Source organism: Manacus candei, unplaced genomic scaffold (genome assembly GCF_025592945.1).
Source record: "Manacus candei isolate 608988 ecotype Guabito, Panama unplaced genomic scaffold, ASM2559294v1 h1tg000593l, whole genome shotgun sequence".
Lineage (NCBI taxonomy): Eukaryota > Metazoa > Chordata > Aves > Passeriformes > Pipridae > Manacus > Manacus candei.
In genome coordinates, this window is record NW_026138641.1 from 1 (window position 1) to 17,680 (window position 17,680).

The following is a 17,680-nucleotide window of genomic DNA, read 5'->3' on the forward strand; positions in this document are numbered from 1 at the left end:
TTGGGGTCGTGCTCCCCCTTCCCCCCCTCCCCTCCCCTCTGGGGGGCAAGTTTGGGGGTCCCCCAGCCCCTCCCCTGTCTGGGGGTGCCCCCCTCGCCCCCCCCCTGGGTTTTGGGGCCCCCTGACCCCCCTTTTTGCCCCTTTTCCAGGGGTGGGCCCCGAGCACCTGGAGCCGCTGGAGCAGGAGCTGGAGGGGGCTCTGAGGAGGGAGCAGAGAGGGGGGGCCCGGGGGGGCCCCCCAAAAAACGTCCTGGGGCTGGAGCTGGTCTATAAACAGAGTGAGACCCCCCGAAAAACACCCCCGGGGCCCCCAAAACTGCCCTTCGACCCCCCCCCCCCCCCCCAGACATTGCTTCCATTTGGGGGTTTTTTTTTGGGGGGGAGGGGGTTGGGTTGCTCGGGGTGGGGTGGGGGGTGTTGGTGATTTTGGTGTCTGTCTGACCCCCCCCGTGCCCCCCCCCCCAGGTGTGTTGGGGGTTCCAGGGGGGTCTCAGGGCCCCCTTTGTGCGGGTGGGGGTGGTTTTAGGGGGGATTTTTGGGGGTGTTTTTTGGGGTTTGGGGTGATTTTCAGGGGGTGTTTTTTGCTGATTTCAAGGCTGTTTTTTGGGGTTTGGGGTTATTTTGTGTCCCCTGACCCCCCCCCGTATGCCCCCCCCCAGGTGTTTTAGGGTTCCACGGGGGTCTCAAGGCCCCCTTTGTGCGGGTGGGGGTGGTTTTTGGGGGTGTTTGAGGTGGTTTTGGGGGGGTATTTTGAAGCTGTTTTTTGGGGTTTGGGGTTATTTTGTGCCCCCTGACCCCCCCCGTGCCCCCCCCAGGTGTGTTGGGGTTCCACGGGGGTCTCAAGGCCCCCTTTGTGCGGGTGGGGGTGGCCCTGCCCCGCCTGGTGCCCCCCGCCCGGCGGCTCCTGGAGCGGGGGCTGCGCTGGGGGGGGCTGGGGGTGCACCCGGCCCCCCCCTTCGAGGCCAACATCGACTTCGAGATCAGGTACCCCCCCAAAAACGGGACCCCCCAGCCCAAAATCCACCCCCACCCCCATTAAATTCAACCTCCCGCACCCCAAAATCTGCCCCCACCCCCCATTTAACCCCCCCTTTTGCCCTCCCCCCATTTTTAACCCCCCCCTTTTTGCCCCCCCCAAGTTCCTAGGGGGTTACAAAGTGCCCCCCTTTACCCTCAAGCCCCTCCCCAATTTTCCCCCCCCCATTTTCCCCCCTGATTTTGCCCCCCACCCTGTTTTACCCCCCCAATTTTGCCCCCCCTATTTTACCCCCCAATTTTGCCCCCCCATCCTATTTTACCCCCCAAGCCCCCCAATTTTTGCCCCCCCATTTTACCTCCTGACCCTCTCATTTTATCCTCCCAACTCTCTTTTACCCTCCAATTTTGCCCCCCCATTGTACTCTCCCATTTTGCCCCTCACCCTATTTCACCCCCCAATTTTGCCCCCCCTCTCTTTTACCCCCCAATTTTGCCCCCCCCATTGTACTCTCCCATTTTGGCCCCCTACCCTATTTCACCCCCCCCAGTTTTGCCCCCCACCCCATTTTACCCCCTATTTTACCCTCCCAACTCTATTTTACCCCCAAACTTTGTCTGCCTCCCCATTTACCCCCAATTTTGTCCCCCTAGCCCCATTTTACCCCCCAATTTCCCCCCCCCCTCCCCATATTACCCCCAGTTTTGCCCCCACTGACCCCCCCGTGCCCCCCCAGGTTTTTGGCCGACTCGGGCATCGTGGGCTGCTGTTGGGTGGAGCTGCCCCCGGGGGGGTTCCGATGGAGGGGGACACCCCAGAGTCCCCCCGGGGACCCCCAAAGCCCCCCCGGGGACCCCCCCGTGCCCCCCCCCGCCTCCCTGTGCCAGCTGGAGGCCGACGCAGAGTGGGGGGCTCTGAAGGGACACCCCCCCGAGGGGGCCTGGCTGGGGCTGCCCCCCCTCAGGGTGCTCAGCTTCGACATCGAGTGCGCTGGGAGGAAGGGTGAGGCACTGGGGGGACTGGGAGGGGACTGGGGGGGCACTGGGGGGGACTGGGGGGCACTGGGACCGGTTTGGGGGGCACTGGGAGCTGGGGCTGCCCCCCCCTCAGGGTGCTCCGCCAGGGGGCGCCGCAGGAGCGGGCCCGTCCCTCAGGGGCCGGGCGGGTTTGGGGCAGTTTCGGGTGATTTTGGGGCAGTTTTGGGTGATTCGGGTGTGGTTTCCGGGGTTATTTTGGGTCGTTTTCGCGGTTTTTGGGGTCCCTGACCCCGTTTTCGGCCCCCCCCAGGGGTGTTCCCGGAGCCGCAGCAGGACCCGGTGATCGCCATCGCGGCCGTGGCGCTCCGCCAGGGGGCGCGCGAGCCCTTCCTGCGCGCCGTGTTCACGCTGCTCCCGTGCGCCCCCTTGCGGGGAGCGGCCGTCAGGAGCTTCGACACCGAGCGGGACCTGCTGCAGGTGGGGGGGGGGGGTTTGGGGGGATTTTGGGGGGGATTTGAGGGGTCTGGGGGGGGTCACGGGGGTCTAAAGGGGGCCAGGGGGGCTACAGGGGGGGTGTGGGGGGAGTTTGGGAGAGTTTGGGCTGGTCTGGAGGGAGTTTGAGGGGTCTGGGGGGGGCACCAAGCGGGACCTGCTGCAGGTGGGGGGGGGGGATTTTGGGGGGGATTTGGGGGGGTCACGGGGGTCTAAAGGGGGGCCAGGGGGGTTTGGGGGGAGTTTGAGAGGGTTTTGGCTGGTTTGGGGGGGGTTGACATCCCGGGGGGGTTTTGGGGTCCCCCCCCTGACCCCCCCTGTGCCCCCCCCCAGTCCTGGGCCGAGTTCGTTCGGATCGTGGACCCCGACGTGATCACGGGGTACAACATCCACAACTTCGACCTGCCCTACCTCATAGAGAGGGCCAAGGTGCTGCAGGTGAGACCCCCTGAGACACCCAGGGACCCCCTGAAACCCACAGAGACCCCACAGACCCACAGGGACCCCCACAGACCCACAGGGACCCCACAGACCCACAGGGACCCCACAGACCCACAAGGACCCCCTGAAACCCACAGAGACCCCACAGACCCACAGGGACCCCCTGAAACCCACAGGGACCCCACAGACACACAGGGACCCCCTGAAACCCACAGAGACCCCACAGCCCCCCCAGGAAACCCCACAGACCCTCCCGTCCTGCCCTACCTGATAGAGGGGACCAGGGGGCTGCAAGTGAGACCCCCGGGACCCCCCTGAGACACCCAGGGACCCCCTGAAACCCACAGAGACCCCACAGACCCACAGGGACCCCACAGACCCACAGGGACCCCCTGAAACCCACAGAGACCCCACAGCCCCCCAGGAAACCCCACAGACCCTCCCGTCCTGCCCTACCTGATAGAGGGGACCAGGAGGCTGCAGGTGAGACCCCCAGAACCCCTCACCTGCCCCCCTGTGCCCCCCAAGCCTCTCAGGTGCCCCCCAAGCCCCTCAGGTGCCCCCTCCGTGCCCCCCACCCCGCTGAGGTGCCCCCCTGTGCCCCCCAAGCCCCTGAGGTGCCCCCCTGTGCCCCCACCCCGCTGAGTTCCCCCCCTTTGACAGGTGGAGTCGTTCCCGTACCTGGGCCGGGTGCGGGGGGTCCCCTCGGGGGTCCGCGACGCCGCCTTCCAGTCCCGCCAGCTCGGCCGCAGGGAGGGCAAGGTGGTCACCACCCCGGGCAGGGTCACCATGGACATGCTGCAGGTCAGGGGGGGTCAGGGAGGGGTTATGGGGGCATTTGGGTGGGCACAGGGAGGGCAAGGGGGTCACCACCCCAGGCAGGGTCACCATGGACATGCTGCAGGTCAGGGGGGGTCAGGGAGGGGTTATGGGGGCATTTGGGTGGGCACAGGGAGGGCAAGGGGGTCACCACCCCAGGCAGGGTCACCATGGACATGCTGCAGGTCAGGGGGGGTCAGGGGGGCATTTGGGGGGGGCACAGGGAGGGCAAGGTGGTCACCACCCCGGGCAGGGTCACCATGGACATGCTGCAGGTCAGGGGGGGGGTCAGGGGGGCATTTGGGGGGGCACAGGGAGGGCAAGGGGGTCACCACCCCAGGCAGGGTCACCATGGACATGCTGCAGGTCAGGGGGGGTCAGGGAGGGCTGTGGGGGATTATAGGGGGGTCTGCAGGTCAGGGGGGGTCATGAGGGGGTTCGGGGGGGTTCTGGGGAGCTGGGGTTCTCCAGGGGTTTTTGGGGGTCCTGGGGTTGGTTTTTGGGGTGCCCCAGGTGCTGCTGAGGGAGCACAAGCTCCACTCCTGCTGCCTCGTGTACTGGGTGGTCCTGGGGAGGGTTTTTGGGGTGCCAGGGTCTGGAGGGGGCCCAGGGTGGGTTTTGGGGTGCCCCGGGGTGGGTTTTGGGGCCCCCCAGGTGACGTTTGGCCCCCCCGGGTGCTGCTGAGGGAGCACAAGCTCCGCTCCTGCTGCCTCGTGTACTGGGTGGTCCTGGGGAAGTTCTGGGGGGTCCTGGGGAGCTGGGGTTCTCCAGGGGTTTTTGGGGGGTCCTGGGGTGGGTTTTGGGGCCCCCCAGGTGATTTTTGGGCCCCCCCAGGTGCTGCTGAGGGAGCACAAGCTCCGCTCCTACTCCCTGAACGCCGTCAGTGCCCATTTCCTGCACGAGCAGAAGGAGGACGTTCCCCACGGCATCATCACCGACCTGCAGGTCGGGGTGTACTGCCTGAAGGACACTGACCCCGTGTCCCCAATGTCCCCAATGGTGCCCCCAATGTCCCCAATGACCCCAATGGTGTCCCCCAGAACGGTGACCCCCAGACCCGGCGCCGCCTGGCCCTGTACTGCCTGAAGGACACTGACCCCGTGTCCCCAATGACCCCAATGGTGTCCCCAATGTCCCCAATGTCCCCAATGGTGTCCCCAATGTCCCTGATGATGTCCCAAATGTCCCCTATGATGTGCCCCCAGAACGGTGACCCCCAGACCCGGCGCCAGCTGGCCCTGTACTGCCTGAAGGACACTGACCCCGTGTCCCCAATGTCCCCAATGATGTCTCCAATGTCCCTGATGATGTCCCCAATGATGTCCCCAATGTCCCCAATGACCCCAATGATGTCCCCCAGAACGGTGACCCCCAGACCCGGCGCCGCCTGGCCCTGTACTGCCTGAAGGACACTGACCCCGTGTCCCCAATGTCCCCAATGTCCCCAATGGTGTCCCCAATGTCCCCAATGACCCCAATGGTGTCCCCAATGATGTCCCCCAGAACGGTGACCCCCAGACCCGGCGCCGCCTGGCCCTGTACTGCCTGAAGGACACTGACCCCGTGTCCCCAATGTCCCCAATGACCCCAATGGTGTCCCCCAGAACGGTGACCCCCAGACCCGGCGCCGCCTGGCCCTGTACTGCCTGAAGGACGCGGTGCTGCCGCTGCGGCTCCTGGAGCACCTGATGACCCTGGTGACACAGGTGGAGATGGCCCGGGTGACAGGGGTGCCCCTCAGCTACCTCCTCACCCGGGGGCAGCAGGTCAAGGTGGTCTCACAGCTCCTCAGACAGGTATGGGGGACACCTGAGGGGACAGGGGGTGACAGGGGTGCCCCTCAGCTACCTCCTCACCCGGGGCCAGCAGGTCAAGGTGGTCTCACAGCTCCTCAGACAGGTATGGGGACAGGGGGGGACACCTGAGGGGACAGGGGGGGACAGGAGGGACATGGGGGGGACAGGGGGGTGACAGGGGACACCCGAGGTACCTCCTGCCCCGGGGGCAGCAGGTCAGGGGTGCTTTTGGGGTGTTTTCTGGGGGGGATTTGAGGTGTTTTTTGGAGGGTTTTGGGGGGTGTATTCAGAGGGGGGGTTTGGGGGGGTTTGGGTTGTTTTCAGGGTGGTTTTGGGGGGTGGTTGGGTGGTTTCTGGGGGCTTTTGGGGTGAACCCCCCCTTACCCACCAGGCCATGCAGGAGGATTTGGGGGGTTTGGGTTGTTTTTGGGGGTGTTTTGGGGTGACCCCCCCTTGCCCCCCAGACCATGCAGGAGGATTTGGGGGTGTTTTTGGGGGGGATTGGGTTATTTTTGGGGGGTTTTGGGGTGACCCTCCCTTGCCCCCCAGGCCATGCAGGAGGATTTGGGGGTGTTTTTGGGGGGGATTGGGTGGTTTTTGGGGTGACCCCCCCTTGCCCCCTAGGCCATGCAGGAGGATTTGCTGCTGCCGGTGGTGAAACCCGAGGGGGGGGAGGATTTCGAGGGGGCCACGGTCATCGAGCCCCTCAAGGGGTGAGTGGGGACCCCAAATTCCCCCCTGGGACCCCAAATCCCCCCTGAGACCCCCCCTGAGCCCCCCAAACCCCCCTGAGCCCCCCAAACCCCACAGTCACCGAGCCGCTCAAGGGGTGAGTGGGGACCCCAAACCCCCCCTGGGACCCCAAATCCCCCCTGAGACCCCCCTGGAGACCCCCTCAACCCCCCCAACCAGACCCCCTGGGAACCCCCCAAAACCCCCCAGGAGCCTCCAAACCGCCCCAGACCCCCTGTGACCCCCCCAAAACCCCCTGGGATCCCCCGGGACACCCCCAAAACCTCCTGGGATCCCCCTGGGACACCCCCAAAACCTCCTGAGATCCCCCTGTGACCCCCCCAAAACCTCCTGGGATCCCCCTGGGACCCTCTTTGCCCCCCTGTGACCCCCCAAACCCCCCCCCGTGCCCCCCCCCCCCAGGTACTACGACGTGCCCATCGCCACCCTGGACTTCTCCTCCCTGTACCCGTCGATCATGATCGCCCACAACCTGTGCTACACCACCCTGCTGCCCCCGGGGGGGGCACAGCGCTTCGGGTACACTGGGGGCACTGGGGATACTGGGAGGGACTGGTTATACTGGGGTACATTGGTTATACTGGGTTAGATTGGTTAGATTGGTTATACTGGGTTATACTGGGTTATACTGGGATCCCCCACAACCTGTGCTACACCACCCTGCTGCCCCCGGGGGGGGCACAGCGCTTCGGGTACACTGGGGGCACTGGGATGGACTGGGTTATACTGGTTATACTGGGGTACATTGGTTATACTGGGTTATACTGGTTATACTGGTTATAACGGGTTATATTGGGTTATACTGGGATCGCTCACAACCTGTGCTACACCACCCTGCTGCCCCCGGGGGGGGCACAGCGCTTTGGGTACACTGGGGGCACTGGGCATACTGGGAGGGACTGGGATGGACTGGTTATACTGGTTATACTGGGTTACACTGGGAGGGGGATTGAGACGCCCTGGGGGGGGGGGCACTGGGAGGAGGACTGGGCTTTACTGGTGGCACTGGAGTCCCCCTGACCCCCCTTTGTCCCCCCCCCCCAGGTTGGGCCCCTCGGATTTCATCCGGACCCCCACGGGGCAGCTCTTCGTGACCCCCCCCGTGCGCAGGGGGGTCCTGCCCCGCGTCCTGGAGGGGCTGCTGGCGGCCAGGAGCAGGTCTGGGGGGGATTTGAGGGGGTCCCTGGGGGGTTTGGGGGTCCTGCCCCGCGTCCTGGAGGGGCTGCTGGCGGCCAGGAGCAGGTTTGGGGGTTCCTGGAGGGGTTTGGGGGGGTTTGGGGGTCCTGCCCCGGGTCCTGGAGGGGCTGCTGGCAGCCAGGAGCAGGTTTGGGGGGTCCTGGGGGGGTTTGGGGGGTCCCTGGGGGGGGGTTGGGGGATTTGGAGGGGTCCCTGGGGGGGTTTGGGGGTCCCTGAGGGGCTTTGGGGGTCCTGCCCCACGTCCTGGAGGGGCTGCTGGCGGCCAGGAGCAGGTCTGGGGGGTTTGGGGGGGTCTGGGGGGTCCCTGGGGGGGGGGGTTGGGGTGTCTGTGGGGCAGTTTAAGGGGTCCCTGGGGGGGTTTGGGGCTCAGGTGAGCTCAGGTGAGCTCAGGTGAGGTACAGGTGAGCTCAGGTGAGCCCTTTGGGTCCCCCAGGGTGAAGGCAGCCCTGGCCCAGGAGCAGGGCTGGGTTTGGGGCTCAGGTGAGGCTCAGGTGTGGCTCAGGTGAGGCTCAGGTGAGGTACAGGTGAGCTCAGGTGAGCCCTTTGTGTCCCGCAGGGTGAAGGCAGCCCTGGCCCAGGAGCAGGGCTGGGTTTGGGGCTCAGGTGAGGTACAGGTGGGCTCGGGTGAGCTCAGGTGAGGTACAGGTGAGCTCAGGTGAGGTACAGGTGAGCTCAGGTGAGGTACAGGTGGGCTCAGGTGTGGCTCAGGTGAGCTCAGGTGAGGTACAGGTGGGCTCAGGTGAGCTCAGGTGAGGTACAGGTGAGCTCAGGTGAGGCTCAGGTGATCTCAGGTGAGGTACAGGTGGGCTCAGGTGAGCTCAGGTGAGCTCAGGTGTGTGTTTGTGTCCCGCAGGGTGAAGGCAGCCCTGGCCCAGGAGCAGGACCCGGCGCGCCGGCAGGTGCTGGACGGGCGGCAGCTGGCACTGAAGGTCAGCGCCAACTCCGTGTACGGCTTCACCGGGGCACAGGCGGGGAGACTGCCCTGCCTCGAGATATCACAGGTGAGGGACACCTGGGACACACCTGGGCACACCTGGGACACACCCTGACACACCTGGGACACACCCACTGCAGCCACACCCACACCTTCACCGGGGCACAGGCGGGCAGGCTGCCCTGCCTCGAGATATCACAGGTGAGGGGCACACCTGGGACACAGCCTGACACACCTGGGACACACCTGGGACACACCCAACTCCCCTGGGACACAGCCTGACACACCTGGGACACACCCTGACACACCTGGGACACACCCACTGCAGCCACACCCACACCTTCACCGGGGCACAGGCGGGGAGACTGCCCTGCCTCGAGATATCACAGGTGAGGGACACCTGGGACACACCCTGACACACCTGGGACACACCCAACACACCTGGGACACACCCTGACACACCTGGGACACACCTGGGACACACCCAACTCCCCTGGGACACACCCTGACACACCTGGGACACACCTGGGACACACCCAACTCCCCTGGGACACACCCTGACACACCTGGGACACACCTTGACACACCTGGGACACACCTGGGACATAGCTGTGACATAGCTGTCCCCACCTGGGACACACCTGGGCACACCTGGGACACACCTGGGCACACCTGGGACACACCTGAACACACCTGGGCACACCTGGGCTGCCCCAAACACACCTGTGCCCCCTGTCCCGCAGAGCGTGACGGGGTTCGGGCGGCAGATGATCGAGAGGACGAAGCAGCTCGTGGAGGAGAAATACGGGGGGCAGGGGGGGCACCACGTCAAGGTCAGGGGGCACGGGGGGCAATTTGGGGGGCACGGGGGGGGTTGGGGGCACGGGGGGGGTTTGGGGGCACAGGGGGAGTTTTGGGGTCCCAGGGGGCAATTTGGCGGGCACGGGGGGGGTTTGGGGTCCCTGATGAGGGTTTTGGGGTCCCAGGGGGGTTTGGGGGGCACAGGGGGGCTTTTGGGTCCCAGGGGGGGTTTGGGGTCCCTGAGGGTGGGTTTGGGGTCCCAGGGGGGGTTTGGGGACACGGACTCGGTGATGTGCCGCCTGGGGGTCCCTGTTGGTGGGGTCTGTGGGGTCTGTGGGGTTTCAGGGGGGGTTCTGGGGGGTTTTTGGGGTCCCTGATGCCGTTTTTGGTCGTCCCTCACACCGATTTCGGGGTGCCAGGTGGTCTATGGGGACACAGACTCGGTGATGTGCCACCTGGGGGTCCCGTCGGTGCTCTGGGGGTTTCAGGGTGGGTTCTGGGGTGTTTTTGGGGTCCTTGATGCCGTTTTCGGGGTGCCAGGTGGTGTGTGGGGACACAGACTGGGTGATGTGACACTGGGGGTCCCTGTTGGTGGGGGCTGTGGGGTCTGTGGGGTTTCAGGGTGGGGTTTGGGGGGTTTTTGGGGTCCCTGATGCCGTTTTTGGGGTCCCTGATGCCGTTTTTGGGGTCCCAGGTGGTGTACGGGGACACGGACTCGGTGATGTGCCGCCTGGGGGTCCCGTCGGTGGGGTCTGTGGGGTTTCAGGGTGGGTTTGGGGGGTTTTAGTGGGGGTTTTGGGGGGTTTTTGGGGTCCCTGATGCCATTTTTGGGGTGCCAGGTGGTCTATGGGGACACGGACTCGGTGATGTGCCGCCTGGGGGTCCCGTCGGTGGCCGAGGCCGTGGAGTTGGGGCGCGAAGTGGCCTCGTGGGTGTCGGGGCACTTCCCCCCCCCCATCCGGCTCGAGTTCGAGAAGGTGCCCACCCCAAAATATGGGGGGGGGGGGTCCCCAAATCCCAGGGGAGGGTCCTGAGCCCCCCCAGGGCGTTTCCATGTCCCTAAGGGGGGTCTCTGTGTCCCCAGAGGGGTCCCTGGGGGTCCCCGAGAGAGGGGAGTTCCCTGGGGGGGGTCCCCAAATCCCAGGGGTGTGTCCCCCCCACCCCAGGGGTCTCCCCTCACCCCAGGGTGGTCTCCTTTGATCCCGGGGGTCTCTCCCCTCATCCCGGGGGTCTCCCCTGACCCCGGGGGTCTCTCCCCTCACCCAGGGGTCTCCTCTCACTCCCAGGGGTCTCCCCTCACCCTTGGGTGGTCTCCCTTCACTCTTGGGGTCTCCCCTCACTCTCGGGTCTCTCCCCTCACCCCAGGGGTCTCCCCCCACCCCAGGGGTCTCTCCTCACCCTGAGGGTCTCCCCTCACCCCGGGGGTCTCTCCCGTCACCTGGGGGTCTCCCCTCACCCCAGGGTGGTCTCCTCTCACTCCCAGGGGTCTCCCCTCACCCTGGGGGTCTCCCCTGACCCGGGGGTCCCTCCCCTGACCCTGGGGGTCTCCCCTCACCCCGGGGGTCTCTCCCCTGACCCTGGGGGTCTCCCCTGACCCGGGGGTCTCCCCTCACCCCGGGGGTCTCTCCCCTGACCCGGGGGTCCCTCCCCTGACCCGGGGGTCTCCCCCCAGGTGTACTGGCCGTACCTGCTGATCAGCAAGAAGCGCTACGCCGGGCTCTGCTTCTCGGGGGGCTCGGGGGCCCCCCCAAAGCTCGACTGCAAGGGGCTGGAGGCCGTCAGGAGGGACAACTGTCCCCTGGCTGCCAACCTGGTCACTGCCTGCCTCAGGAGGATCCTCCTGCACAGGTGGGACCCCCAAAAAATGGGGGGAGAGACCCCCGGGATGGGGGGGGAAATATGGGGAAAAATGGGGGGAGATACAGGGAAAAATGGGGGGGAAATTGGGGGAGAAAAGGGGGGTCCCCAACCCAACCTGGTCACTGCCTGCCTCAGGAGGATCCTCCTGCACAGGTGGGACCCCCAAAAATGGGGGGAGAGACCCCCAAATGGGGGGAGATACAGGGAAAATGGGGGGGGAGCACAGAGGAAAAAGAAGGGGGAAAAGGGGAAAATGTGGGGTTCCCAACCCAAGCTGGTCCATGGCCCACGCCCAGGAGGTGATTTGGGACCCCCAGGGATCCCCAAAACCCCTCTAACCCCCCCTGTGCCCCCCAGGGACCCCGAGGGGGGCCGTGGCCCACGCCCAGGAGGTGATTTGGGACCCCCAAATCCCCTCTAACCCCCCTGTGCCCCCCAGGGACCCCGAGGGGGCCGTGGCCCACACCCAGGAGGTGATTTGGGACCCCCAAATCCCCTGTAACCCCCCCTGTGCCCCCCAGGGACCCCGAGGGGGCCGTGGCCCACGCCCAGGAGGTGATTTGGGACCCCCAAATCCCCTCTAACCCCCCTGTGCCCCCCAGGGACCCCGAGGGGGCCGTGGCCCACGCCCAGGAGGTGATCTCAGACCTGCTGTGCAACCGCATCGACATCTCCCAGCTCGTCATCACCAAGGAGTTAACGAGGGCAGCCAGTGCCTACAGTGCCCCCCAGGCCCACGTCAGGCTGGCTGAGAGGTGGGGGACCCAAAAACACCCCAAAACACCCCAAAAACACCCCCCTGGGCCCCAAAACCCCCATGGGAACCCCCAAAAAACACCCCGTGAAACTGGGACCCCCCCCCAGTGCCTCCAGTGCCCCCCAGGCCCACGTCAGGCTGGCTGAGAGGTGGGACCCCAAAAACAACCCCCTGGGCCCCAAAAACCCCCATGGGAACCCTGGTTTTGGGGTGTTCTTTCCCATTTTTGGGGTGTTTTGTTCCATTTTCAGGGTGTTCAATGCCGTTTTTGGGGTGTTTAATGCCATTTTTGGGGTGTTTTGTTCCATTTTTGGGGTGTTCTGTCCCATTTTTGGGGTGTTTTGTTCCATTTTTGGGTGTTCCTGGCAGGCTGAAGGTGCGGGACCCCGGCAGTGCCCCATTTTTGGGGTGTTTAATGCCATTTCTGGGGTGTTTTTTGCCATTTTTGGGGTGTTTAATGCCATTTTTGGGGTGTTTTGTTGCATTTTTGGGGTGTTTTTTCCCATTTTTGGGGTGTTTAATGCCGGTTTTGGGGTGTTTTTTCCCATTTTTGGGTGTTTCTGGCAGGCTGAAGGTGCGGGACCCCGGCAGTGCCCCATTTTTGGGGTGTTTAATGCCATTTCTGGGGTGTTTTTTCCCATTTTTGGGGTGTTTAATGCCATTTCTGGGGTGTTTTTTCCCATTTTTGGGGTGTTTAATGCCGTTTTTGGGGTGTTTTGTTCCCATTTTTGGGTGTTTTGTGCAGGCTGAAGGTGCGGGACCCCGGCAGTGCCCCCGTGCTGGGGGATCGTGTCCCCTACGTCATCGTCAGCGGGGCCCGGGGGGAGGCGGCCTACACCCGCTCAGAGGTCAGGGGTCAGGGGTCACTCGGGGGTCACGGGGTCACTCGGGGGGCAGGGGGAGTCGGGGGGTCCCAAAAACTGGGGAGGCAAAGGGGGGGAATTGGGGAGGGGGCTGGGCCCGGTCTGGGGTCAGGGAGGCACCAGGGGGTCATTTGGGGTCGGTCAGGGGGTCACTCAGGGGTCAGCGGGGGTCAAGGGGGGGGGGCAGGGGGGATGTTGGGGGGTCCCAAAAACGTGGGGATGTGGGGAGGGGGCTGGGCCCGGTCTGGGGTCAGGGGGGCACTGGGGGGGTCACTCAGGGGTCAGCGGGGGTCAAGGGGGGGGGGCAGGGGGGATGTTGGGGGGTCCCAAAAACGTGGGGATGTGGGGAGGGGGCTGGGCCCGGTCTGGGGTCAGGGGGGCACTGGGGGGTCATGTGGGGCCCCCGTGTTTGCCCTGGAGCAGAACCTGCCCATCAACACCTGACCCCCAAACCCCCCAATAACCCCCCCAAATCCCCATCAGGACCCCCCAAACTCCCCATTAACCCCCCCAAACAGCCCCCAGGACCCCCCAAAGCCCCCCATTACCCCCCAAACCCCCCCATTTGCCCCCCAGGCCCCGGTGTTTGCCCCGGAGCAGAACCTGCCCATCGACACCTGACCCCCAAACCCCCCCTGTACCTCCTCCAAACTCCTACAGGACCCCTCAAACAGCCCCCAGAACCCCCCAGACCCCCCCATTGCCCCCCCAGGACCCCCCAAACTCTGTGTTTGCCCCCCAGGCCCCGGTGTTTGCCCTGGTGCAGAACCTGCCCATCGACACCTGACCCCCAAACCCCCCCTGTACCTCCTCCAAACTCCTACAGGACCCCTCAAACCCCCCCCAGGACCCCTCAAACAGGCCCCAGGACCCCCCAGACCCCTCCATTGCCCCCCCAGGACCCCCCAAACCCCCCCATTTGCCCCCCAGGACCCGGTGTTTGCCCTGGAGCAGAACCTGCCCATCGACACCCGCTATTACCTGGAGCAGCAGCTGGCCAAGCCCCTGCTCAGGATCTTCGAGCCCATCCTGGGCGAGGGGAGGGCCCAGGGGGTCCTGCTGAGTGAGTGACCCCCGGGGCAGGGACCCCCAAAACCCCCCTGCGCCCCGGAACCCAGCGAGACACACCCAAAACCCCCTCAAACACACCCCAAATCTGCTTATGGAGCCCCTAAACACACCCAAAAACCTCCCAAACACAACCAAAAACCCCTCAAACACACCCAAAATCTGCTTATGGAGCCCCCAAAACTCCCCAAACACTCCCAAAAACCTCCCAAATGCACCCAAAACCCCTCAAACACACCCAAAATCCACTTGTGGAGCCCCCAAACCCCCCCCCCCCGAGGGACCCCAAAACCCTCCTCTGGGGGTCTGGGAGGGGTTTGGGGGGGGTCTGCTGGGTCTGGGGGGGGGGGCTCCTGGGGGGGTTCTGGGGGGTCCCTCTGGGTCTGGGTGGGTTTTGGGGGGTCCCAGTGGGTTTGAGCAGGTTTTGGGGGGCTCTGGGCAGGTTTTTGGGGTCTAGGCAGGTTCTGGGGGGTCCCTCTGGGTTTGGGCAGGTTTTTGGGGTCTGGGCAGGTTCTGGGGGGTCCCACTGGGTCTGGGCTGGTTTTGGGGGGTCCCCTTGGGTTTGGGCAGGTTTGGGGGGCTCTGGGAATGTTCTGGGGGGTCCCTCTGGGTCTGGGCAGGTTTGGGGGGTCTGGGTGGGTTTTGGGGGGTCCCTCTGGGTCTGGGCAGGTTTTTGGGGTCTGGGCAGGTTCTGGGGGGTTCCTCTGGGTCCAGGGGGGTCTGTGGGGTCCCGCTGGTGTTCGGGGTCCCCCCCTGACCCCCCCTCTGCCCCCCAGGGGGGGATCACACGCGGTGCAAGACGGTGCTGACGGCCAAGGTCGGGGGGCTCTCGGCCTTCGCCACCAAACGCAGCAGCTGCGTGGGCTGCAGGGCTGTGCTGCCCCACCATGGTGAGACCCCAAAACACCCCCAAATCCACCCTAAATCCACCCCAAAAATACCCCAAAAATAACCCCCTGCAGGGCTGTGCTGCCCCACCACGGTGAGACCCCAAAAATACTCCTAAACCACCCCAAAAACACCCCCAGGAACAATCCAGAACCCCCCCTGCAGGGCCGTGCTGCCCCACCATGGTGAGACCCCAAAAACACCCCCCAAAACAGCCCTAAACCACCCCAAAAATACCCCCAGAAACAACCCAGAACTCCCCCTGCAGGGCTGTGCTGCCCCACCATGGTGAGACCCCTAAACAGCCCCAAAAACACCCCAAATCCACCCCAAAAATACCCCCAGAAACAACCCGGAACTCCCCCTGCAGGGCTGTGCTGCCCCACCATGGTGAGACCCCAAAAATACCCCTAAACCACCCCAAAAATACCCCCAGAAACAACCCAGAACTCCCCTTGCAGGGCTGTGCTGCCCCACCATGGTGAGACCCCCAAACACCCCCAAATCCACCCTAAATCCACCCCAAAAATACCCCAAAAATAACCCCCTGCAGGGCTGTGCTGCCCCACCACGGTGAGACCCCAAAAATACTCCTAAACCACCCCAAAAACACCCCCAGGAACAATCCAGAACCCCCCCTGCAGGGCCGTGCTACCCCACCATGGTGAGACCCCAAAAACACCCCCCAAAACAGCCCTAAACCACCCCAAAAATACCCCCAGAAACAACCCAGAACTCCCCTTGCAGGGCTGTGCTGCCCCACCACGGTGAGACCCCTAAACAGCCCCAAAAACACCCCAAATCCACCCCAAAAATACCCCAAAAATACTCCCCTGCAGGGCTGTGCTGCCCCACCATGGTGAGACCCCAAAAACAGCCCTAAACCACCCCAAAAACACCCCCAGAAACAATCCAGAACCCCCCCTGCAGGGCTGTGCTGCCCCACCACGGTGAGACCCCAAAACACCCCCAAACCCACCCCAAAATCACCCCAAAAACCCCCAGACCCCCCCCCAAGAAAACACCTCAAAAACACCCCCCAAAAATACCCCCCAAAACCCCCCCCCACCCCCCAAAACTACCCCAAACCCCTCGACTGGGGGATCAGACCCCCCTGGCTGGGTCAGACCCCCCAAAACCCCCAAAATCCCCCCAAAAAAACCCCAAATCCCCCCCAGGTGCCGTCTGTGATTTCTGCCGCGAGCGAGAGTCGGAGCTCTACCAGAAAGAGGTGGGGGGGCCCAAAATCCTCTGGGGGGGCCCCAAAATCCACCTGGGGGGCCCAAAATCCACCTAGGGGCTCCCAAATTTCACTGAGGGACCCCAAATTCACCCTGGGACCCCTCCAAAGGTGTCCCAGCTGTGGGGTCTGGGGGTCCCAAGGTGTTTTTGGGGTCCCTGACCCCCCTGTCCCCCCCCAAAGGTGTCCCAGCTGTGGGGTCTGGGGGTCCCAGGGTATTTTTGGTGGTCCCAGGGTATTTTTGGCTGACCCCTGACCCCCCTGTCCCCCCCAAAGGTGTCCCAGCTGTGGGTTATGGTGGTCCCAGGGTATTTTTGGTGGTCCCAGGGTGGGTTTTGGGGGTCCCTGACCCCCCTGTCCCCCCCCCCCAGGTGTCCCAGCTGTGGGTTTTGGTGGTCCCAGGGTGGGTTTTTGGGGTCCCTGACCCCCCTGTCCCCCCCAAAGGTGTCCCAGCTGTGGGGTCTGTGGGTCCCAGGGTATTTTTGGTGGTCCCAGGGTGGGTTTTTGGGGTCCCTGACCCCCCTGTCCCCCCCCCCAGGTGTCCCAGCTGTGGGTTTTGGTGGTCCCAGGGTGGGTTTTTGGGGTCCCTGACCCCCCTGTCCCCCCCCCAGGTGTCCCAGCTGTGGGGTCTGGGGGTCCCAGGGTGGGTTTTTGGGGTCCCTGACCCCCCTGTCCCCCCCAGGTGTCCCAGCTGTGGGGTCTCGAGCGCAGTTTCTCCCGGCTCTGGACTCAGTGCCAGCGCTGCCAGGGCTCCCTCCTGCAGGACGTGCTCTGCACCAGGTGACCCCCCCTCTAAGACCCCCCCTCTGAGACCCCCTGACCCCCAAAACCCCCCCAGTGTCACCCCCTGACCCCCAACCCCCCCCCTCTGAGAACCACTGACCCCCCAAACCCCCCTGTGCCCCCCCCAATGTCCCCCCGGGGGTCCCTCCTGCAGGACGTGCTCTGCACCAGGTGACCCCCCCGGGACCCCCCTGACCCCCCCTCTGAGACCCCCTGCCCCCCAAACCCCCCCAGTGTCATCCTCTGACCCCCCAATCCCTCCCCTGCCCCCCCAATGTCCCTAAAGCCCCCCCAATGTCCCCCCCAAAGCCCCCCCGACCCCTCCAATGTCCCCCCCCAAAGGCCCCCAATATCCCCCCAAAGCCCCCCCTGACCCCCCCCAATCCCTCCCCTGCCCCCCCCAATGTCCCCCCCTGACCCCCCCCAATGTCCCCAAAGCCCCCCCTGACCCCCCCAATCCCTCCCCTGCCCCCCCAATGCCCCCCCCTGACCCCCCCCCATGTTTTTGGGGTCCCCCCCAGCCGGGACTGCCCCATCTTCTACATGCGCCGCAAGGTTCAGAAGGACCTGGAGGCCCAACAGGAGCTGCTGCGGCGCTTCGGGGACCCCGAGTGGTGACCCCAAAAATCCGGGACCCCCCCAGAAAACAGGGACCCCCCCCAGAAAACAGGGACCCCCCCCCCACAGCCGGGGGGACCCCAAAAATGTGTGTCTGGGGGGGGAATCGGGGTGTTTTTTCTACAGAGAATTTAATAAAAAGCAGGTTTTTGGTGATTTGTGTGGTCCGGGGGGTCAATGGGAGGGGGGTCACCGGGATTTTGGGGGGTCTCCTGGGAGGGGGGGGGACCCCAAAAATAGGGGGGGGTTGTTGTACCCCCCACCCCATTTTGGGTCAGTTAGGGAGTTTCTTTCTATGGAGAACTTAACAAAAAGCGGGTTTGGGGGGCCGGGGGTTTCGGGGGGGGTCCCGGGGTTTGGGGGGTCCCTGGGGGGGAAATTTGGGGGTCACGGGGGGGGGCAGTTCCCGTCCCGGCC

General features: G+C 64.9%; 1 protein-coding gene across 1 annotated transcript; it reads left to right on the forward strand.

Moving 5' to 3' along the window:
• Positions 1–133: 133 nt before the first annotated feature.
• Positions 134–17,403, forward strand: POLD1 (DNA polymerase delta 1, catalytic subunit; the record flags this gene model as incomplete). The annotated part of the gene is made up of 22 exons (XM_051776686.1): positions 134–278; positions 816–984; positions 1,713–1,978; positions 2,264–2,430; positions 2,779–2,883; positions 3,550–3,690; positions 4,540–4,650; positions 5,310–5,501; positions 6,126–6,214; positions 6,657–6,773; positions 7,299–7,412; positions 8,305–8,452; positions 9,129–9,218; positions 10,026–10,163; positions 10,859–11,034; positions 11,649–11,801; positions 12,549–12,651; positions 13,597–13,729; positions 14,511–14,624; positions 15,801–15,853; positions 16,545–16,642; positions 17,167–17,403. Coding segments are annotated over 22 exons (2,919 nt in total), but the record flags the coding sequence as incomplete, so codon positions are not given.
• Positions 17,404–17,680: the final 277 nt, after the last annotated feature.